Source organism: Cicer arietinum, chromosome 6 (assembly GCF_000331145.2).
Source record: "Cicer arietinum cultivar CDC Frontier isolate Library 1 chromosome 6, Cicar.CDCFrontier_v2.0, whole genome shotgun sequence".
NCBI lineage: Eukaryota > Viridiplantae > Streptophyta > Magnoliopsida > Fabales > Fabaceae > Cicer > Cicer arietinum.
In genome coordinates, this window is record NC_021165.2 from 13,641,200 (window position 1) to 13,663,228 (window position 22,029).

The window sequence follows — 22,029 nt, forward strand, 5'->3', positions numbered from 1 at the left end:
ATACTCGAATGATCCCTTACGTTACTGTAGATTCTCCATGATTTGAAGTTCTTGGTGATGTTGGTTCTAGTCTCAGTCATGATGTTGGTTCTTGTAACGTCCCATATTTTGATCCAAAGCATTACCTAAAAATATTTGTTTTCTTTTAAAAACGACTATAATTTAAAATTTATTTTGATTTTTTTGTTATCGATTAAAAAAAAAATTGACATTTAATAATTAAAATATTTATTATTAAATATTTTAACATGATAAAAATCACAATTTAAAAAAGAATGTATTTTCAAAAATGATTTTTATAAAGAACTTTTTAAAATGATATTTTTTTTAAATGATACTTAAAAATAATATTTTAAGATAAACTATTTAAATTAATTTTTCATTTGAAATTTTATTTTTATAAAATATTATAACAAAAAGTAAAAATACTATAAAAATCATTTTTAAAAGGGAAATGATGATTATTATGAATGTTTGCAAGAAATAGAGGAATAATATGTTACAAAATCTAACACTTGCAAATTAATACTATTCTTTTCGTACCAAGTACCAACTAGCACTATTCTTTAAAAAAAAATCTTAACCAAATGGGCCAAATGTTTATAAACAAAAATAACTATTTTTACGGTTATTTAGAAAATTAATTAACTACAATTAATTTTTTAGATTTCATATAAAATGTAATTCAAATTTATTAAAATGTCAATTTAAATGTCAAACACTCGATTATCGACGTTAAATATTTTTTATTTGAGTAAATTTATATTAAATACACTAACATTAAATGAGTGTAAAAAATAGTTAACTTTTATTTTTAACGGTAATTAATATTTGAGATATTTTTTCTACTTATAATTGTGATCAGATGGTGTATCATGATATTACCTCTTAAAAAGTGAATTATTAACCTAATTTGTTTATCCTTAAAAATGTAATCGAGATGAAAGAAAAAAAATGTTGCATATAAAAATAAGAATCATAAAATAAAAATTATTTGTTAAGCTCTCGTACATCCTTGAGGATTATGTTGATAAAATAGTGATGGCCGACATAATTTTAGATATACAAAATTGAATTTTGTGAAAATAATTTAAATTTTAATAAATAAATAAAAACGTTTATTGAAAATATTGTGTTAAATAGTATATTGTAATTGTTTTTTTTTTGTCTTATGTAATTGTTTATCTATAATGATTATTTAGAATTTATTGAGATCTTATAAATCCATAAGGTATTTTCAAATCTTATAAATTTTAAATCATTTAAAATCAAAATTAAAAACTTAATAGTTTTTAAAAAATTTTAAAGTCATAAAAATCTCACAAATCTTTTAAAATTGACAAGATTTTTTGTGTGCAAAACCTAATTCAAAACTCTCCCTAATTGGTAATTGAGTTCTTCAATTCAAAGACCAAGTTTTAAATTAATTATTGAAATGTTCAAGAATTAAATTCAAAATTTTGGTTTATGTTAATCGGAGTACAAAACTATTGAAAAAATCTAAACATTATTATAATTTTATATTTTTTTTTAGTTATTAATAAGATTACAACTATAACTAATGCGAGGGGTGATAGTGTGACTGTAGTAATGTTAGGTGGCAATATCCTAATGGTCCATGGTAGGATAGTATGAGAGGATATGATATGATATTAAGTTATATTATTTATTATTATTATTATCTCCGAACATTTATTTACAACTTCAAACTTGCTTACATTGTTTGTTATTTCCAGCTTCACTCAGTTATCTACTTCTCCATTTATCAAACTCAACTCATTCTTCACTTAGTAGGAAAAAACGCAATGAAATGAAAGAGATTGTGTTGTGTTGTGTTGTGTTGTTGTGATTAATAAATGGCTGCCACGTGTTGTAACCTCACACATGCTTCTTCTTTCCTAAACAACCACCTCTTCTACTTCAAAAGGCAAGTTCAATCTTTTATTAATCTTTCTATGCAAACAATCATATAAATAATATACATACAACATGTCATGTTGGTTAACTTTCAGGTGCCATTTTATTTCCAAAAGTTCAAAATGTACTATTAATGTGGAAAAAGTTTTACATAGGAGATGTAGAGGAAAGTTGCAAGTTCAAAGAAGGCATCAACGTGTGTGTTGTAATGGAATAGTAGAATTGACCTCTTCTTCTAGGTTTGAAGATGTTGGAGAGGAAATTGAAGAGGATATTTCAATGGAAACATTGATTTGGAGGGCAATTAAGTTGCCCATTTACTCTGTTGCTTTGGTCCCTCTCACTGTGAGCATCTCAACTATTTAGACTCTATGATTTCAATTGTTAAATTCAGCATAGGTTTATGTGATGCTAGAGTATGAGATAAGATGGTTTTGATTTGCAGCCCTAATTGCAGTTGTGGAAGCCTTAAAAAATGTTATATTGAGACTTTAATTGGCCGAACTCCATGATTAATCATTGTGTTCTTGTATGTTTATTTTTCTGCTTTCTTTAGAACAGTATTTGCTATTCTAACAGCAAGTCACTGTATATTAAGGCATATTGAGTTTATGGAGAAGACTTTCCTCAATTTTTATCCCACCCTTTGTTAGCTTAATGTTAAACTCATTGCCATACGTATACGAACTAGAACTTACCCAAAAAAACTATTTCATTTCAAGCAATGCACTGGTCTTACAATTTTATTTTATATCATTATCCTACATGTATGAGAGAGTCTAAATGTATTTGTTTTTGTTCCACATATAGGTAGGCAGTGCAGCAGCGTATTTACAGACAGGCATGTTCTCAGCTAAATGCTACTTTGTTCTCTTGGCTTCTTCAGTTCTTGTTATTACCTGGCTCAACTTAAGGTAAATTTCTATCATGTTTGAGGGGTTGAGGTAACTATGTTAGAATTAGTTGGAGTTGGTTTTAAGTAGTTACAAATTAGTTAGTATTAATTGAAAGTTAGTATAGATTTGCTAGCTTAGTTGAGATCATTGTCTAAAGTGTATATTATACTCATTGTAATCAACTTCTATCAAATTCCAAATGATTCTAACACTTAAATAGGATATATTGATTTTTCTTAAGTAGTTTCTTATATGTGGCTATGGCAGCAATGATGTTTATGATTTTGACACTGGAGTTGACAAGAACAAAAAGGAATCAGTTGTAAACCTGGTTGGAAGGTTAGTTTCTCTCAAACTTGTATTTGGCATTTGCCTATTTTATTTGGCTTCTGTGATTAAACCCTAAACATAAAAAATTAACTTGGGTTGTTTATTCCTCATGTTGAATTTGGAAAGCCGTACAGGAATCTTTGTTGTTTCTTACTTATGCCTTGCTCTCGGCTTCGCTGGACTTTCTTGGGCTGCTGTTGAGGCACGAAACACACGTTCAGTATTGTTTCTTACTTGTGCAATTATTTGTGGCTATATATATCAGGTAAAAGTTTCTGCTGATATATCAGAATCTTGATGTAGGGAAGTTATTTAGTCATAATCTAACTATCAATTTGACACGTCGCTGTTGTAGTGTCCGCCGTTTCGGTTAAGCTATCAAGGGCTGGGAGAGCCTTTGTGCTTTGCAGCATTTGGTCCTTTTGCCACTACTGCTTTCTATTTAGTTCAGGGCAGTTCAAGGTTATCTCAGTAACCTTACTAAAAAGTTCTAATATTTATTTTTTAAGTGCTTGATTGTTGTTCTTGAATGATTTTGGTAGTGTGAGGAACAATTTCCCCTTGAGTGGAACAGTTCTTTCAGCATCAATCCTTGTTGGTTTCACAACATCTCTTATCCTTTTTTGCAGTCATTTCCATCAGGTATATATATTATTATTTCTGAATTCCAATTATGAGCAGTACCTTCAAGTAGGTGACATTTTTGTGTGTGCATAATACAGGTGGATGGAGACAAAGAAGTTGGAAAATTATCGCCTTTGGTATGCACTTTGTTATATTGAACATTTTTTCTTTATCTATGTTGTTGATGTGAATCTACCTGTTATTTATTTCCATGTATACTTTCAGGTTAGACTTGGCACTGAAAAAGGTGCAGAGGTAGTGAAAGTGGCAGTGTTGATGCTCTATGCTCTTTTGGTTGCTTTTGGTCTAAGCAAGATACTTCCTCTCACTTGCATTGTGAGTTCTTTTAGTTGTAGACGTCTTTATGCATCTATTTTCGGTTTTCTTCCGTTCTTTGCGGTTATGGTTACTATTCTGGACTATGCACTTATGATTTAATCTTTTGGTTATGAATATGGCTGTAATAGTTCCTTTGTGCGTTGACATTACCGGTCGGAAACCTGGTAGTTAGATTTGTCCAAGACAATCACAAGGCAAGTGAAACACTGTTGTTGAATCTTTGTTTCCTTAGTATATTTTCTAGAGTTTTTTATATTAAAACTAGGATGTGTTCTTGCAGGACAAAAACAAGATTTTCATGGCCAAGTACTTTTGTGTGAGGTTGCATGCTTTGTTTGGTGCTGCACTGGCTTTTGGATTGGTATTGGCTAGAATGGTTAATACAAGGCTACTACTCAGATGAGGATAGGGTTTTGGTAAAAGAAAATTATTTGAAGTAAGGATTTTGTTCAAGAGGATCAAGGATGCAACCCTTTGTGGTGCAAGAGCAATATGTTTTTTTGGGTCATGAACACTTCCTCCGAACACAAATTTTAAACATTTTTCATTCTCTTCGCCCTTAGCTTCATCAACAAGCTTTTGGCTTACTGCATCAATCAGAAGAGGTCAAAGGATGATTCTACTACCTAGGCGCCTCACTTTAACTTTGTAGTTGATATTGATTAATAGCATGGCAACATTTGCTGATAGGAATTTTTTTATCTAAGAAAAACAATCACACCTCTTCCTAATGATAAGAGACAGATTGAATATGTGTTGTACTATTATATTTTCCAAGAAACTTTAATTGAAATTGGATTTACCATTTTACCGTATGAACTCCAACACAGATGTATCTAAAACCTAATATTGTAATCCTAATTATAGTTGCAGACTACAATTTAAAATCATATTGTTACTATAGATGTCAAGCAAATTCATCCTTGATTCTTTTCTTACCAACAAAGAAAGATAATCAGTGATAATATGTTTTGAGCTTAGTGTGCAAAATGGTGTCTTTAAAAACTTCTCTTTCCTTTGAGAAGTACATTGGAGACAAATTTTTTTTTGTTTTACTTGTAGTTTACGCTAATGAAAAATTAGAAATTATTATTGCAAATTTTAGGAACCAATAAAATAGGTTGAAATATACTAAAGAGTGTTGACCATGATTGTATAAAAAATATGGTCCTCCAATATACAATATCTCTTTGTTAAGTAATTATCATACCTCACAAGTTAAGTTCAAAATTTTAAATAAATCTCTTTGGCAATGTGAGATCTCGTTGGTGGGAAAAGTTGTAAGCATTTTTATATACGCTTTTGGAGCTTAAACTTTTTAATATGAACAAAATATGTGATCAAATGATTTATGATTTAAAAAAAATTGTATCATTTATTGTGCTAGACAAGAATATCAGTTACATGTGCTAAATATATGAGTTGGTAGTAAAGAGCGAAAATAGGGTCGTTTTGACCAGTTCTCCTTAAAATTTTCCTCTGAGTTTATCAGACATCCACATTCCACATCACCACTACAGAGTCTCTGGTTTCCCTTTTCTGTTTCTCAATGTCTTGTAATGTTCTTCAGAGAAAGGGAAAAGACCGGTAGAGAAATTGCATTACATGTATGTATGTAAGTTTATATACATTGTTAAAGAAAAGGAACATACAGATAATAAGGTAATAATAATAGAAAGAAAAAAGTGTAACATAAAATTAAAAGCATTAATAAAAATGAGGGTGTTCTATATGTTATCTTTACCAATGACTATTGGGATGGTGATTATTACATTGAGATATTTCTCTGGACCTGATGTGCCCAAATATGTCTTATTCACCGTTGCTTATACATGGTTCTGCTCCCTCTCCATCATCATCCTCGTCCCTGCTGACATATGGGCGGTACTATTTTCCATCTTTTTATTTATTTATTGTGCATTGTTTCAATAATCTATTATTTGATGGTACAATTAATTTTCATAAATTACATTTTTTCAGTTATTAATTGTTAGATAAAAAAACCTAGGCTCCAATGATAATAAAGCAGATAAATAAACACACAAATTTGATTCGGCCCGGCCAAATTGTGTGTGTGTCTCTCATAGAATGGCTAATGAACTTTTTCTACTTAGGATTACAAATTACAAAGTACTACAGTACAGATTAAAAGTTTACCTCTACCCACTTCATAATGATTATGTGTTTTAGTCTAACATTTTTTTTATATTATAAAGTTAGGGTGGGGATGGTGATCAGTCCAAGGTAAGGAAGACCTTAGGTTCACCATATAATCGAACCCCCAACCTGCAGATGCAAGGCTTGTTGTATCTTGTCATTTATCACTAGATCAAACTATTGGAGTTGAGTCATAGACTCATAGTCAACATTAATAGTTATGTGTTGTTTCATATGCCATGAGACAGGGAAAAAAGCTAGGCATTCATCATGAGATGATGAGTATACACTTTTTATTAGGGTCAGGGTAGACCTCAACTCTAATGCCGACAAATTATCGCATGGGAGTTCACCCACGCTCTTGAGGGGTATGAGTCAACTTCTTACGGACTAGACCAACCTTTGTTGGCTTATTCATGAAGTGTGCACTATTAAGGGTAGCAAATACAATATTGAACAAATAGAATGAAGTTAGAGAGCTCTCATTGCTTTGATTTATTAATCAATTAACTTGTTTTTGATATATTTGTTGATTAAGACATTTGGCTTCATTGATTATTAGACACTAAATGGTGATGTGAATGGAGTGATATCCTTCTTATGGAGTTTGTCATATTGGAGTACCTTCTTACTTACATGGTAAGCTACTTCCCTTTTATACAGCCCTAGGATATGCCTTGTATCCCTTTGATCAATTCCTCTTAAATTTAATAGCTCTATGTGATGTTTGGTATATATGCATGCTTCCATAAAGTCTTCTACACAATCAAATTGTTTTTAATTAAGCTACCCTTGTCATTTGTTCCATGTTTAAATAAATATACACACATACACCTGCACAGAGAGAAGAAGCAAGATTTTAAACATCTTGATTTTTCCACTTCTATTATTATTTACTGTATTTCAATTTTCATAAATTGTCCTAATTGATATGAAGATGTGTACATTTTTTATGTGATTTCCCCTTTACTTATGCAATATATACCCATGTTTGGAATCAATTAGGATCTTTATGGTAGCTAGGTTAATAGAAAAGCACACTCATAGTTTTGTATTAAATTATTTCTCTAAACAGGTCTGTGGTTCCCACTATTCAGGGTTATGAAGATGCTGGAGACTTTACAGTGAAAGAGAGATTGAAGACCAGTTTACATGGGAACCTTGTTTTCTATCTCTGCCTTGGTTCTGTAGCACTTTCTGGATTGATATTACTAATAGCACTAAAAAAATTTTGGTTTGCTTCTCTTTCTTTTATCTTTTTTATTGTTCTCCATTTATTTACTTGAATAATTGATGTGAACCCTTCTTTTGTTACGTGAATGCCGGTATGGGTGGGATAGGCCGGATTGAGTTAAACTTTGCATAAATAGGTCTGGTCTCTTACCCAATTCTGGTCTATTACTTGCCACAGGGTTATTTTTTAGGCCTGACTTGGTCTTTTCAAAAACCTGATATGACTTGTTATTCTACTTCAAATTTATTTCATTCATATAATTGATTATAAATAAGTAATATGTTATATCTTTAAATATACTAACAAACCACCATAAAAGAAAAAAGCTAACTAACTATAGGTCAATGAGATTAAATTCTATTTTGATATCTAACATGATCATTTTATAATAGTACCTATGATATGCCAAAAACTTATGTAGGCTAATATGCTTAAATTATTGAAAAGATTAACAAACTTATAATTTAACACGAAGTAAAAAATCTAATATATAACACTAATAGTAATAAAAGAATGATATTTATATTTACTTAAGTAGATTTAAAAGACTTGGTAGGACGTAATCTAATACACTGTCAAATTTTTCAAATCTTTGCAAGCTACCCCATCCTATCTAATTTCATGCTTAAAATTTGCAGGAGTGGTAGTGTTATGGGTTTTGCCATGGCTTGCTCTAACACATTTGGACTTGTTACTGGAGCATTTCTACTTGGATTTGGTATGAGTGAAATTCCAAAGGGAATTTGGTTAAATGCAGATTGGGCCAATCAGCAAAAATTTCTTTCCCACAAAGTTGCAAAAATGGCTGTCAAATTAGACGACGCTCATCAAGATTTTTCAAATGCTATTGTTGTAAGTTACTTACACTATTGGTCTATCATAACAATTTACCACTTAAATTAGCATATTGTTAATGTACTGTATCTCGTGCTGTTGGTTGATGCTTGTGTGTGAGTGTTGTAAACTCTAGGGTATCGAATTCGACTTCTAGTGATAAAAAAAGTGTACTTTATCCTGCTTGCGGATAATTTACATTCACACTTATTCTATATTCTACTGGTTATCTCACCACATGTATACTTCTATGAATGACTTTATTCTGAAATTTGATGTATATATAGTAGATCACATAAAATCTGCATTATATTGATAAAAAGAAATACTTTCTTTTTATCCTTTATTCTTTGCAGATATGATTTTTGATGGTGTGCCATTGTCAGATCACACAGGCAACATCAAAGCAAATGTCTAAGCGGGATTCTTTGAGATCCTACATGAATATAATTGACAAAATGATGCAGCAGATGGTAAAGTCTATTAGTTCATAATATTTTCAGGTATTTATAGATTCTAATTGTTCTATTGCTAGGTGTTTATGTAACATTGTTTTTTCTTCTAGTTGAAGGAAGACCCTTCCTTCAAACCACAGGGTGGGAGACTAGGAGAAAGTGACATGGATTATGATACAGATGCGAAATCAATGGCAGCACTAAGACGTCGTCTTAGAAGAGCTCGTGAGCAGTATTATCGATATAGAAGGTAGACACTGATGACTGATCTATTTGCTATAAAAGTTGGTACTGAGTTCTGATTCTGAGTTCTATCACAATCGAGGATTTATGTGGTGATTAGCTTCTGCAAAGTGGACTTAGATTATCTGGATCCTCTTCAAGTACTAAATACATTTTCTTAACTATTAAGGTTAATATTAGTACTATTATTATTTGCAGTGAATATACAAAATTTGTCCTAGAAGCCCTTGAGTTGGAGGATACAATAAAGAACTATGAGCGCCGTGATGCTATAAGATGGTTTTCTCCAAACCTACACTTCTTTTCTAGTTGTTTATCCTCTCATCTTTTTTAATTTCACATCTTAGTATCTGAGACAAAAGGCTTTCAGTTATCTCAAAAAATATTTTCTTTAAAAACCATGTTATTTTGAGGATCCCTTTAAGGTACTGGTTACTAGTTAGAGTCTAAAATTTTTTTTGTCAATGTTCAAGTGTTATATTTATGAAGTAATAGTGATGCTATGTCATTATTTAAATATGTTTTATTTCAATCTTGCAGGAAATATATTTCATGCTTAAGGCCTGAACGAATAGGCAAAGTAGGTGCAGTTTTGGATACAATTGGTACTCTCCACATATTAAATTTATGAGCTTTTCAGTTATTATTTTCTCAATAGAAAATAAAATAGAATGTCACCCAACATCTATCTACCAATAGTTTAATGTACTAATTTCTAAAGAGAACAATTTTATATGGCTGAAAGATGTTGATCTATCTCAGAGTTTCTATGGCGATGTATATTAAAGAAACTTCTCGAGAAATCACTGGCCGTTATATTGGGCTTCATGTCATTCGCTATTCTATTAGCAGAGGCTACCATACTACCCAATGGAGTTGATTTATCTCTTTTCTCTATCCTAGTACACGCTGCAGGACAGCAAGAAATGCTTGTGCAGGTGATATTTTTGGACTTGTTCCAATGTAACCAGTTTCTTTGAAAAAAAATAAAATTATTTTGGCTCCAACATGAAGTTATTATTATCTTGTTGAAAACTGATTGTTTGATTCTTTTCACAGTTAGCCGCTTTCGTCCCTTTGATGTATATGTGTGTTTGTACATATTATTCCTTGTTTAAAATGGGAATGTTGATGTTTTACTCACTGACACCAAGACAAACAAGCTCTGTAAGCTTGCTTATGATATGCTCGTAAGTTTTTTGCTGTTTTTATATGATATATATATTTTTAGTCATTCGCGCCTAGTGTAGTAGTTATTCTAAATTTCTTCCCTATCCATTTCATATATTCTTGCAGGATGGTGGCAAGATATGCTGCACCCATTTCATACAACTTTCTCAATCTCATCAATCTTGGTGGGGATCGTAAAACCATTTTTGAAAAAGTATTTTACTATTGTCTCCATCTTTATTTAATGTGATATGATTATGATGTCATTGATCAATGGTGTACCTAGGTAGTCTATATGACTGTATTAAATGAATTATAGTGTGCAAAAGATTGATGTACTCTAGTGTGCAAAACAAATATTTTGTGCAGAAAATGGGAAACATCGATGACGCTGTTCCGTTTTTCGGGAAAGGGTTCAACAAAATTTACCCTGTCATCATGGTTATATACACTTTACTAATAGCAGGCAATTTCTTTAACCGGGTCATCGACTATTGTGGGAATTGGAAAATATTCAAGTTTAGTGATGATGCAGAAGATATGGATGGATTTGATCCATCTGGAGTAATAATCTTGCAGAAAGGTAAGCTCATGCCTTTCAGTAACTCTATTTTATGTCATGTAGAACTAGAATTCCTCCTTCTATTATACAATTTAGGATAACAACGGTCGTTCACAGTCATTTGAGATTCGTAACATCCTTTTCTTACCACAACAACTTAACTTTTTAGCTTAACTTTTCTTCTCAGAGCGCTCTCTTCTTCAGCAAGGACACAATGTCGGCGAGCTTGTTTTCCCTTTAGCTAGGAGTTTCAGCATGAGTGTGGATGTTGAGTCTGTAAGCAGGACCAAGGTACACATCCAAAACAACTAGTTTTTGATCATTTCTCTTTTACAAATCTTACAACGCCAACACAAAGATAATAACTCTTTGATCATGGATTTGAAGAAACAGTCTCAAGGCTAGTTTTATGATATATTTTCACAGGCTCTGGATGAGAGTGCCGGCGAAGAAAAAACTACTACCATCACAGTAGAGGCGAAAAACGAAGAAACTCAGAGTGATATGAGCAGAAAAATTGGTGGTAGAAAGTATGCAGCTTTAAGGACAAACCTGAATGAAGAGGTTTCTAGTAAAGATTTAACCCAAGAAAGAGAATCTTCATCTTTGACAAATGATGCCAATGATTCTCATCAGGATATTATTTCAGCACCATCATCTGCTTTATCCTCAAAATGGGAATCAATGATGCATGGATTAAAAAATTTAAAATCTAACATTGACTCCAACAGATTCCTTCCTCTTAGTAATAGTGCTCATCATATATCCTCTCTAAACGCACACTCTTCATTTGAATCTCTTGATGAAATATTTGAGAGATTGAAACGTCCACCTTCAGAACATAGAGATCCTGAGCTGACTTCAAATATATAATAGTTGCATGTAAAACTTATAGAGATTATGTCCTTGTACTACACATATTTGTTTATATTTTTATTTATTAAATTTTATAAAATATTTCAAAAGAAACTAGTGAAATTATTATTGTCTTTTGACTATTGTTTATCATTATTGTATAGACAAATTCTAAGGTGGACAACCTTAATAAAATTAAGATAAAATGAGCATGTTTATCAAAACTCAACTCGTTAATTTATACTCTCGAATAGTTTCGTCGATTATTATTAAAGTTTCGGATAACATTCAAACACTAGTTCATGGTGGACCACCTATTGGAACATCCACATATATTGTATAACATAAGTTCATTGAAAACTATTATACGGTCAAAGATTAAGTGACCTGGGAAGGGGAGGGAAAAAGGGAATGAAAATCATTGTTGTAAAAAATTTACGTTGTTTTTCTTCTTAGCCATTAATTAAAAATCGAACTATTTAGATTAATAGAATTACAAAATTGATGAAAATGATCTCAACCATTGAGTTGAGATCTGACGGTTCAAAACTATTACCACCTCTTATGTTTTTGTTGAACACAACATTTTCTGAGTAGTCCATAATCAAATTTGTATTTGCAGTGTAATTTATTTGACTTTTTTATTAAAGATTTGACTTTTATTATTATTTTTATCCTATTATATATTCAAATTTGTATGAAATGAGAGAATGTTGATTATTAGACCTCTCATCCAAACACAACACGGAACGCATCACCTACCATTTGTTACCAAATCCAAATAATTGAATTCTGTGAAACCCTAAGATGGCTTCTTCTCTCAATCTCTCTGCACCATGTCTCTCTCGCCCGAGGTCAGTTTCACCATCTCCTCTTTCCTTCATTCTAACCTCTATTTTGCTTTTCCTTTATGTCACTGCCACACCGTTTTCACAACTCATACTGTATACAAATTATAAGGAATTTTATTTTAGTTTGTTGTTGTTGTTGTTGTTGTTGTTGTTGTTGTTAGATTTGTTAATATAACTTCTGAAATCATTAGGAACTGATTGAAGCTCAAACTAATTGTAATACGTGTCACTGAATGAAAACAAATTAAGTTTTTCATAATTATTGAGATTATTTTCTTCATTCTAACATCTATTTCGCTTTTCTTTGATGTCACTGCCACACCATTTTCACAACTCACACTGTATACACAAATTATGCTATCGTAAACAAATTATAAAGAATTTTATTTTAGATTTTTGCTGCTGCTGTTGTTGTTGTTAGATTTGTTAATATAACTTTTGAAATCGTTAGGAACTGATCGAAGCTCAACACTAATTGTAGTACCTGTCACTGAATAAAAACAAATTAAGTTTTTCATAATTATTGAGATTATTTTCACCTCCCTTTATCTTGTATCTGTGCTTCCTCACGACCAGTTTTGTGAATAAAGCTATACATTTCTTTGATGTGTAATTAATTGTAAGGAGCTGGGTAGAGGCCATGGCATCCCCTCAATTTTTTAATTTTTTTTTATAAATAATAACGATAGATTAATAAAATAACATTAATATATTATTAATATATTATTAAAATATCTTTTAAACATGATGTTTTAGAAACTTTCCCTTTATTTTGATTATATTTTTCACTTTTTTATTCTTTTTTATTTAAATAATTTTTCTAATATAATAAAAAACAATAATCTTCTTATCTTTGTCTTATTGTAAAAGATTATTCAATTGTTCTTAAATAACAATCCAAGTCGTTAATCATATTAGAAATTATGCAATTGAAGATATAAAATATAATAAATTAATTCAACAAACTCTGTATATAGATTAAAAAAATCATAATTATTTGAATGAATTGTGTGATGTTCTAAAAACTTGTGCGAATTGTATAACGCATGAAAATTGTGTGACTTGTAAAAATTGTAAAACCTGTGAGAATTGAAATTCTAACATTTTCAATTTGTCTACTATGTACGAATCGCGTCGAACTCTAAAAAAAACTATATCACTTTTATGAATTTCAATTATAATAGTTTAGTTAATACTTGTCGTTCTCCGGCTCCACCGATATTTTTTTTCAAGATCCGCCACTGATTGTAACTCTGTCAAAAGGAAAATTCTGGACCACCACTATGTTCCTATTTTATTATAGTTTAAATATTTTTAGCTTTCATGTCTTGCTAAGCTTTAGGTAAACTTCCTTTCACTATCAACTTCCTAATCCCTTTTTACTTAGTGTTGTCAAATAGCTGCTATAGTTGTGCTATAGCATAGCAAAATTTTAACAAAACACCATTGTTCTGTTATAGACAATTTAGTTCAAAGCGTTATCAATTAGCGGCTATAGCAATGCTGTAGCATTGTTGCGTAAACAAATCGCTATTTTCCTGTGGTCCGCGATTGACAACATTGTTTTAGTTGTTATGGAGATGGGTTGTTGTATCCCAATAGCTGCACATTGTGTGTTTCTGTGATGATAAATTCTGATTTCTTTTGAATTTTTGTGTGTGGGTATTATGTTTAGATGTCACAATTACTAATTGTAGCTTTTGCCTCCTCTTCTGTTCAATATAGGGCATGCAGAAATTTCAAATTGTTCCATGGGTTGAACAGTATAAATCCATCTATCGTACATGTACGTGGCTCAGATTTGGCATTTGTTCGGCTGAGTTCTAAATTCCCCTCATGTCTCAATGCTGTTAGTAGAATTAAAGCTGCATTGACATCTGGAGGGGGAGACCTAAAAAATGAAGACCTGGTTGGTGTTGAATCAGTTGGAACTGTGGCACAACCTGATGCAGTAGTGCTTGAAACAATGGGAGCTGACACAGCTCTAACAGGCAGTGGTTTTGCTGATGATAACGATGACTTTGATTCGGACAGTCCAACAAAAGGTTTTGCTTCCATACCAGAGGCCATCGAAGATATTAAGAATGGAAAGGTTATTACTCTCTCTCTGAGCATATTATTTTAACTGTTAGTGCAGGGAAGCCTTGTATTGTTAAAAGTTTTGGTTTTGCATTGTCGCCACTTAGTTTTCTGTTATTAACTGATATTAGATCTTCAGATGGTAGTAGTTGTAGACGATGAGGACAGAGAAAATGAAGGGGACCTAATAATGGCAGCACAGTTGGCGACACCTGAGGCTATGGCTTTTATTGTGAAGCATGGAACTGGCATAGTTTGTATAAGCATGAAAGAGGATGATCTGGAGAGATTAGAGCTTCCTTTGATGGTCAACAGTAAGGATAATGCTGAGAAACTCCGTACTGCATTCACTGTGACAGTGGTATGTACAATTTGGTGCATGCATCTTTTTATCTGGAGTTAGTCCTGTATCTATGTGATCAAGGTCTTTCATTTTTACATCAGATAAAACACTGTATTTATTAATACCAAAAAAAAAAAACGCACTTTATTTACTCACCTTATAATATGGTCTACTTTTGGGAATAATTTATCTCATCTTAGCTATACTTGGTAGGCATTAAGTTTGACAAAAATTTAGGGCAACTTCACTTTGTTGCATTTAATATCTTCTTTCTCCCAGTATTTAACAGACATAGACTTATTGTATACTAGAATAGCTTCATGTCAGAAAAAATGATTTTGTGGTATAATTTTTTTCCTATGTAGTTCAAGGAATTTATCAATGCAATTTGCTATATTTCAAAATTTACAAAACATTTGTAGGATGCCAAACATGGTACCACAACAGGGGTGTCAGCTCAGGATAGGGCAACAACAGTTTTGGCCCTTGCATCCAAAGATTCAAAACCAAGTGATTTCAACCGCCCAGGCCATATTTTCCCTCTAAAATACACGGAAGGTGGTGTCTTGAAGAGAGCTGGACATACAGAAGCTTCAGTTGATCTGGCAGTACTTGCTGGTTTGGATCCTGTGGCAGTTCTGTGTGAGGTTGTGGATGATGATGGTTCCATGGCTAGATTACCTAAGCTTCGCCAGTTTGCAGAGCGTGAAAATTTGAAAGTTATATCTATTGCTGACTTGATAAGGTATGTGGTTGCATTTCGCAAAAGATGTAGTGGAATACATTGTATGCATGTTATATATTCGATTATCTTCATAATTTGCTTTCAGTTACAGCGACCATAATTGAAATTCCCTAAGCTTTTTGATACCGTAATTTATCTTTCAAAAATTCTAACTACATAACTAGAAATTCAATCAATTTGGATTCTGTGTTACTTCTAATTTTAGAGGTTGCTATCAGTCAAGTTTAGTGATTGCTTATGTGGTGAGTTCTTTTTATTAATCTGTTCATTTCACTTAATATATTTCTCATATACCATTATACCATGACAAAAATTGAAATCTTGTTTTGCTTATCTTCCATTAAATGCCCTGCATTGCAGTTCTTAAGAGTATGTCAGTTTGGTTGGATGGTGGGTTTGGCGAAATCATGGTGGCACCTTGATTTTATAGAATCGACAAAGCGTAGTTTTGCAAAAGTTGCGGTACCTCGTCATGATTTTGTCAATCTCACCGTCAATCTAAACATACACTAAACAAAAGTTCTCTTGCAAAAATTCTAATTTGTTATATTATTTTTTTATACTTCCTTTTCTTTTTTGTTCCTTACCAATTTCTCCTATAGCAAATTTTTATTCCTGGATACGTTTTGTTAATTTTTTGGTTACTTATCTGGAAGATTAACACCTATTAGTCTGGCAGGTATAGAAGAAAAAGAGATAAACTAGTGGAACATGCTGGTGCTGCACTAATACCAACAATGTGGGGACCATTCACAGCTAACTGTTATAGGTCGCTTTTAGATGGGATGGAGCATATTGCGATGGTAAAGGTGAGAAATCTTGTGTTTATATTGAACTATATACATGGATGGTAATATGCACAAAGATTCTGGATAGTTTGATTTTTTTTTCTTGACTAAATGGACAATGAAAAAATGTAAACACTTCTTTTATGTTAATTTTTAAGCATAGAGCACTGCATTAATGCATTATTTTCTATTCTTCAATGATCCCATTTTTTTTAGGAATCATATGTTGATAATGACCTATCAACATTTCTTTGTGGATGTTAAAATTTATAAACTAGAGATAATAAGGGTAGAACGTGTTTTTTTTTTTGAAAAAAAGTCGAAGTCACATTGATGCTGCTGTTTTCTATACTTGAGTTGAGTTCTTATACCAGTCTACTCATTATCATATATAACCGACACTACAGATGAGTTTTTATACCTTCAGTGATAAATTAATGTATACCCCTTTTTTTTAACATTTTGCCTTCAAGGTATTTTCAATTTTCTACCAAGTGTATAAGCTCGAAGGATTTGCAAATTGGCAAACTCTTCCAATTGTATTGACCTTTTTCCATTTTAAATTTGCTTCATTCAATACTTGACATTTAGCCATGGTTGTGGTTGGACATTTCTTGTTTAACAGGGTGACATCGGGGATGGATGTGATGTTCTTGTGAGGGTACACTCAGAGTGTCTCACAGGAGACATATTTGGATCTGCCAGGTGCGACTGTGGAAGTCAGCTTTCTCTTGCAATGCAACAGATTGAGGCTGCTGGTAGAGGTGTATTAGTATATCTTCGTGGACATGAAGGAAGGGGTATTGGATTGGGCCACAAGCTTCGTGCTTATAACTTACAGGATGAAGGAAGGGATACTGTAGAAGCCAATGAGGAGTTGGGATTGCCTGTTGACTCAAGGGAGTATGGAATTGGTGCACAGGTAATTATAATTATAATACAAATAATTAGAGAGTTGAATATTGAACATCTTATACTCAATTATTTTCCTACATTCAATTCATGGTGATTTACATGATTATTATGTAGGTTCTCTGACATGCTATTGTCCATACTTCATAGAGCTAGATGTTTTATTTCTTAGTTGCATTCACTCAAAAAGGTTAAAATTTGAAATTGTACTTGCAGATATTGAGGGACTTGCGTGTTCATTCTATGAAGCTGATGACAAACAATCCGGCAAAATATGTTGGGCTCAAAGGTTATGGTTTGTCGATTTCTGGTAGGATCCCATTGTTATCGCTTATCACAAAAGAAAACAGGAGATACTTGGAGACCAAACGTGTGAAAATGGGACACATGTATGGCTTGGAATTTAACAGCAAATTGAATCATATTGACGGTGGAAATGGTAATGCCAGTAGTGTTGATGATTCGAATGTTGCTCCTAACACATAAACCTACTTTTTTTCTATCAGATTCACAAATTGAGTTGCACACGCCAGAAGAGAAAGGGAAGTGTAAATTTCTATACTGCTGCAGATGGATCTAATAAGATAAAGGAGTTCTGATTCTGCTTGTGAATTTTTATTTTTTTTCTAATTCATTTGCATGATTTTTATCGTGGCTGGCTCAATAAGTCATTTGAAACTATATACAGTGCCATGCAATGTGTAATAGATGATAGAATAGGTGAGGCCAGGGCATTGTCTAATACCTAGACAAATTTGAGGTAAAATTTTCTCGCTTTCTTTCTTGGTTTTTTTTAGACAACTAGAGGTTCTCGTATACAGGTGCTTTTTTTGTAGTTTCATTATACAAGAGTTTTTTGTTTATTTTTATTTTTATGGAGGTACCTTGTATTATCGATAATAAAGGTGCAATTTTGTGACTATAAGGGTGCCTTTTCTTTTTGAGATATATATAAAGGTGCTGCGATGATTCTCGAGACCAAACTGTTTGTTATCCTAAAAATAGACTTAGCTGGTGCCAGATTTTAGAATAAGTACTGTTATCCTAAAAGACATATTTAGAATAAGATTTTAGAATAAGTTTGTTACCATTGATGACATTCTCTCTACTCTGTTACTATTGAAGCAAAAAATATATGTATTTGAACAAGATACATGTATTTTTTACTTATGGAGGAGATATGTTATCTTTTTGAAATGGATAAATGTTAGTTATTTTTCACTAACATGTTATTAAATATCAAAGGAAAAGATTGTCTTACATCAATGGAAAAAATAGGAAAAAATGTTGACTTGACAATTGTTGTATGCACAATTACCGATCAAAATAAGCCTATTATTTTTAAATTGTTAATAATTGTCTTCAAATTATCATCTTATTCGACTTAATCCCAAAGTAAAGGAAACAGCGTAAAGACAATTATAAACAGCTAAAAGATAACTTCGGAAGTCAATTGGGATAGTAACTATATCACTTTGAACAACTATTTTCTTTCTTTTTTTTTTTTTTTTTGATGAAAAGGAGAAATATATATTATGAATTAAAACTCAAGGAATTAGTTCCCTCAATACCCAAATAATATCGTCTCAAAAGAGGAACGGTGAATTCATTATATATTAAAATATGCATAATGAATTCTACCATTTTACGATCAATGAATATTTCTTCAACTTGAACAACTATGTTAAATTAATATTTTTCTATTTTATATTGGTTTTTTTTTATTTTCATCAATTTTATAAATTGATTCATTTATTTTAAAAATTTGATAATTTTATTCCTCCATAATATATTTTTAACTAAAAAGAATGTGATTTCGTATATTTTAAATGATATGAAATACAATATCAAAATGTAGAACTAATAATTATGTATATGTTAATAATAAAATTATAAAAATAAATAATTTTAGAAGTCGAAATTGAAATTTATAAAAGTTTTAATGGAATTTTATGAGTATTAATAATTTAATATCATTGTATCATATATCACTTTAAACGAGTGGCGGATCTTGCACAAGATAATGGGGAGAGCCGGTGAATAAGGGTGAGAATAGGCCAGGCCAGGTTAGGCTTTGAAAGGCTGAGCCTGACCTACGGTGAATTTTTTAGGCCTAAGTCTGGCCTATGGCCTATCATAGATTTTTTTTTTCGGTCTGAGTCTGGCCTACTTTCTATCATGGCTTGACCTGTAAGCCTATTTAAAAGTCTTATTCACATTAAAATATTTAAATATTATATTTTACATTTTTTTTAAATAGGCTAAATTAGGCCTTTATATACAAGGAAAACTAATAAAATTATAATCAAATATAATAAAATAATTACTAACAAGTTTGTAATGCAACAATCTTCCAATAAAAAAAAAATGAATTCATAATTAACAAACTCTAAAAAGTCCTTCAAAAATTACAAATAAAACAAAATGAACCCCATAAACAGTTACACATATCAGCCAATAAATCACATTCAAAGTTCAATGAGTGACAAAAATATAATATCAAATCTTATAGGTGATTTGTATCTCTTATTTATCAACCTTCGAAAACAAAAGAAAATATATATATGTTAGACACTGAGCTAAAAAGTAATAAATAAATAAATGAGCAAATTTATATAAAAAATGAATAAATACTACTTGATAAGTAAAAATTGGATCCTAATAAAAAATAAATTTGTCATTATACACATATATCAATTTACATGATGCTTTATTCATATCAATTTATGTGCTCTACCCATACCGATTTACATAATGCTATTCACATACTAATATATGTATGTATATATATATATATTAAATAAAAAATAATTTTTTTAACAAAATATTTTTAAAAAAATCTGAAACAAATATCATTTTAACTCTAAAAAATTGATTGTTGGTTACATACATGCTCTATCCATACCGATTTATATGATTCTTCATATACCAATACTAATATATATATATATATATATATATATATATATTAAAAGTATGAAACAAACACCATCTAAACCGTAAAAAACGATTTTATATAAAAGTAACAAATAAATAATTATCCATACCTACATACCCATACTTATTTACATATTCTCCATTTTAAAAAATACGAAACAAACACCATTTAAATCCTAAAAAATGATTTTTGGTTTAAAACAATAATTTTTTTTATTGAAACAAACGCATTCATTATTATCTCTCAAACAAAACATATTCAGTTATAATATATATAAACAATTATTCATCCCTACTGATCAACTATATTAAATAAAAAATAATTTTTTTAACAAAATGATTTAAAAAAAAAATGAAACAAATACCCTCTAAACCCTAAAAAATGATTTTTAGTTTAAAGAATAAATTTCTTATTGAAACAAATGTACCTATTATTATCTCTCAAACAACTCGAAATATTACCTCTAAACAAATCCTCTCAAAATAACTCAGAATATTACCTCTAAACAAATCCTCTCAAACAAACTCATATTCAGTAATAATAAACAATTAGGGTTTCCAAGTTTATATACTAATAATATATATAAAGATAACAAATAAATAGTATTGATTTTTATAAAATATAAAAGTAACAAATAAATAGTATTGATTTTTACAAAAAATATATTGCTTACATACCAATTTGTTTGTTGGAGTGAGTGCAATGGAAATTAGAAGAAAAAAAATGAAGAATGGAATAAATAATAAGATATACAGGCCTAATAGACTTTTTTATAAGTCTGAGCCTGACCTATTTAGACTTTAAAAACAGTCTCTGACCTTTTTATTAAACAGGTCAGACCATAAGTAGTTTATTAACTAAAGTATTATAATTGAAATTCTTAAGAGTTATATAATTTTTTTTTAGAGTTTCACACAATTCATACATAGTCGATAAGTTGAAAAAGTTAGAATTTCAATTCTTACAAATTTTACAATTTCCAGTCACACAATTCACACAAGTTTTTAGAATTTTACACAATTTAATCAAATAAAATATATCTATTTTACGATTTTCGTCTTTGTCGAAAACTTTCTTCTTGAAAAATGCATCAATTTTCATATGTTTAAACATCGTGTCACTTTTTAAAAAAATACAGAAATTAATTAAAAAAAATTCACAATTAAAAAATAGTATTCCACTATATTATATATCAATTGTTAACATGTAAAGATTTGTTTATAGGTAGTAGTTGAGTTGCTAACTAAAGTGTTAAAATTTGTCTTCTTTATTAGTTAGTTTATAATTTATCTATATATAAAGATTGTTGTATTAATTTTATTATATTTTATTAATATAAATTTTAAGAGAGAAAAAACGAATTGAGCAAATATAAAAGATACAGAGAGAAAAAGCGAAATGCTTCTCAAAACCAAAAAGGTTTTACAACTGCATTACATTTCTATTTTTTAATTAAAAAGTTTATAAGTTTAAATTAAAGACCAATTTCACCGATTGATGAAAATAAAGTCTTAAAATTATAAATAAATTCTTTTATATTTAACATTCACTGAGAAATTCACTAATGATTATTCCTTTTTAAAAAAATAAAACGAATCTTAAAAAAATAAATAACAACAAAAATTTAGTAAAAAATAAAGTACCAAAAAAACTTTCAGCCAATCGAAAAATAGTCTTTTTTTTTTTAAAGAGACTTCTCTACTCTAATAATATTAAGATTCTTTTTTACCAATGCTCAAAATATTAGGATGATACAT

The 22,029-nt window shown here is 30.5% G+C and overlaps 3 protein-coding genes across 4 annotated transcripts; all 3 read left to right on the forward strand.

Annotated features, from left to right (window-relative positions):
- The first annotated feature begins 1,711 nt into the window (after window positions 1-1,711).
- LOC101504086 (2-carboxy-1,4-naphthoquinone phytyltransferase, chloroplastic) lies at window positions 1,712-4,649 on the forward strand. Its single transcript, XM_004504763.4, has 11 exons — window positions 1,712-1,927; window positions 2,013-2,262; window positions 2,728-2,831; window positions 3,081-3,152; window positions 3,270-3,408; window positions 3,499-3,605; window positions 3,686-3,785; window positions 3,866-3,904; window positions 3,993-4,103; window positions 4,235-4,300; window positions 4,387-4,649. The coding sequence occupies exons 1-11, from the start codon at window positions 1,857-1,859 to the stop codon at window positions 4,507-4,509; spliced, it is 1,182 nt and encodes a 393-aa protein (XP_004504820.1). The 5' UTR covers window positions 1,712-1,856; the 3' UTR covers window positions 4,510-4,649.
- A 921-nt stretch (window positions 4,650-5,570) lies between these two features.
- Window positions 5,571-11,772, forward strand: LOC101504391 (uncharacterized). 2 transcript variants are annotated; one of them, XM_004504764.4, is made up of 14 exons: window positions 5,571-5,990; window positions 6,826-6,902; window positions 7,339-7,497; window positions 8,136-8,349; window positions 8,718-8,804; window positions 8,897-9,036; window positions 9,228-9,308; window positions 9,570-9,634; window positions 9,792-9,967; window positions 10,089-10,219; window positions 10,326-10,413; window positions 10,569-10,782; window positions 10,949-11,052; window positions 11,188-11,772. In XM_004504764.4, exons 1-14 carry the CDS (start codon window positions 5,712-5,714, stop codon window positions 11,632-11,634), a joined length of 2,262 nt encoding a protein of 753 aa, XP_004504821.1. In that variant the 5' UTR covers window positions 5,571-5,711; the 3' UTR covers window positions 11,635-11,772. The 2 variants fall into 2 exon arrangements, with proteins under 2 accessions (XP_004504821.1, XP_012572400.1); XM_012716946.3 differs by having other exon boundaries at window positions 5,573-5,990; window positions 7,361-7,497.
- Window positions 11,773-12,309: 537 nt separating this feature from the next.
- LOC101504940 (bifunctional riboflavin biosynthesis protein RIBA 1, chloroplastic-like) lies at window positions 12,310-18,197 on the forward strand. Its single transcript, XM_004504766.3, has 7 exons — window positions 12,310-12,470; window positions 14,193-14,559; window positions 14,686-14,907; window positions 15,312-15,634; window positions 16,314-16,443; window positions 17,048-17,344; window positions 17,551-18,197. Exons 1-7 carry the CDS (start codon window positions 12,424-12,426, stop codon window positions 17,818-17,820), a joined length of 1,656 nt encoding a protein of 551 aa, XP_004504823.1. The 5' UTR covers window positions 12,310-12,423; the 3' UTR covers window positions 17,821-18,197.
- Window positions 18,198-22,029: the final 3,832 nt, after the last annotated feature.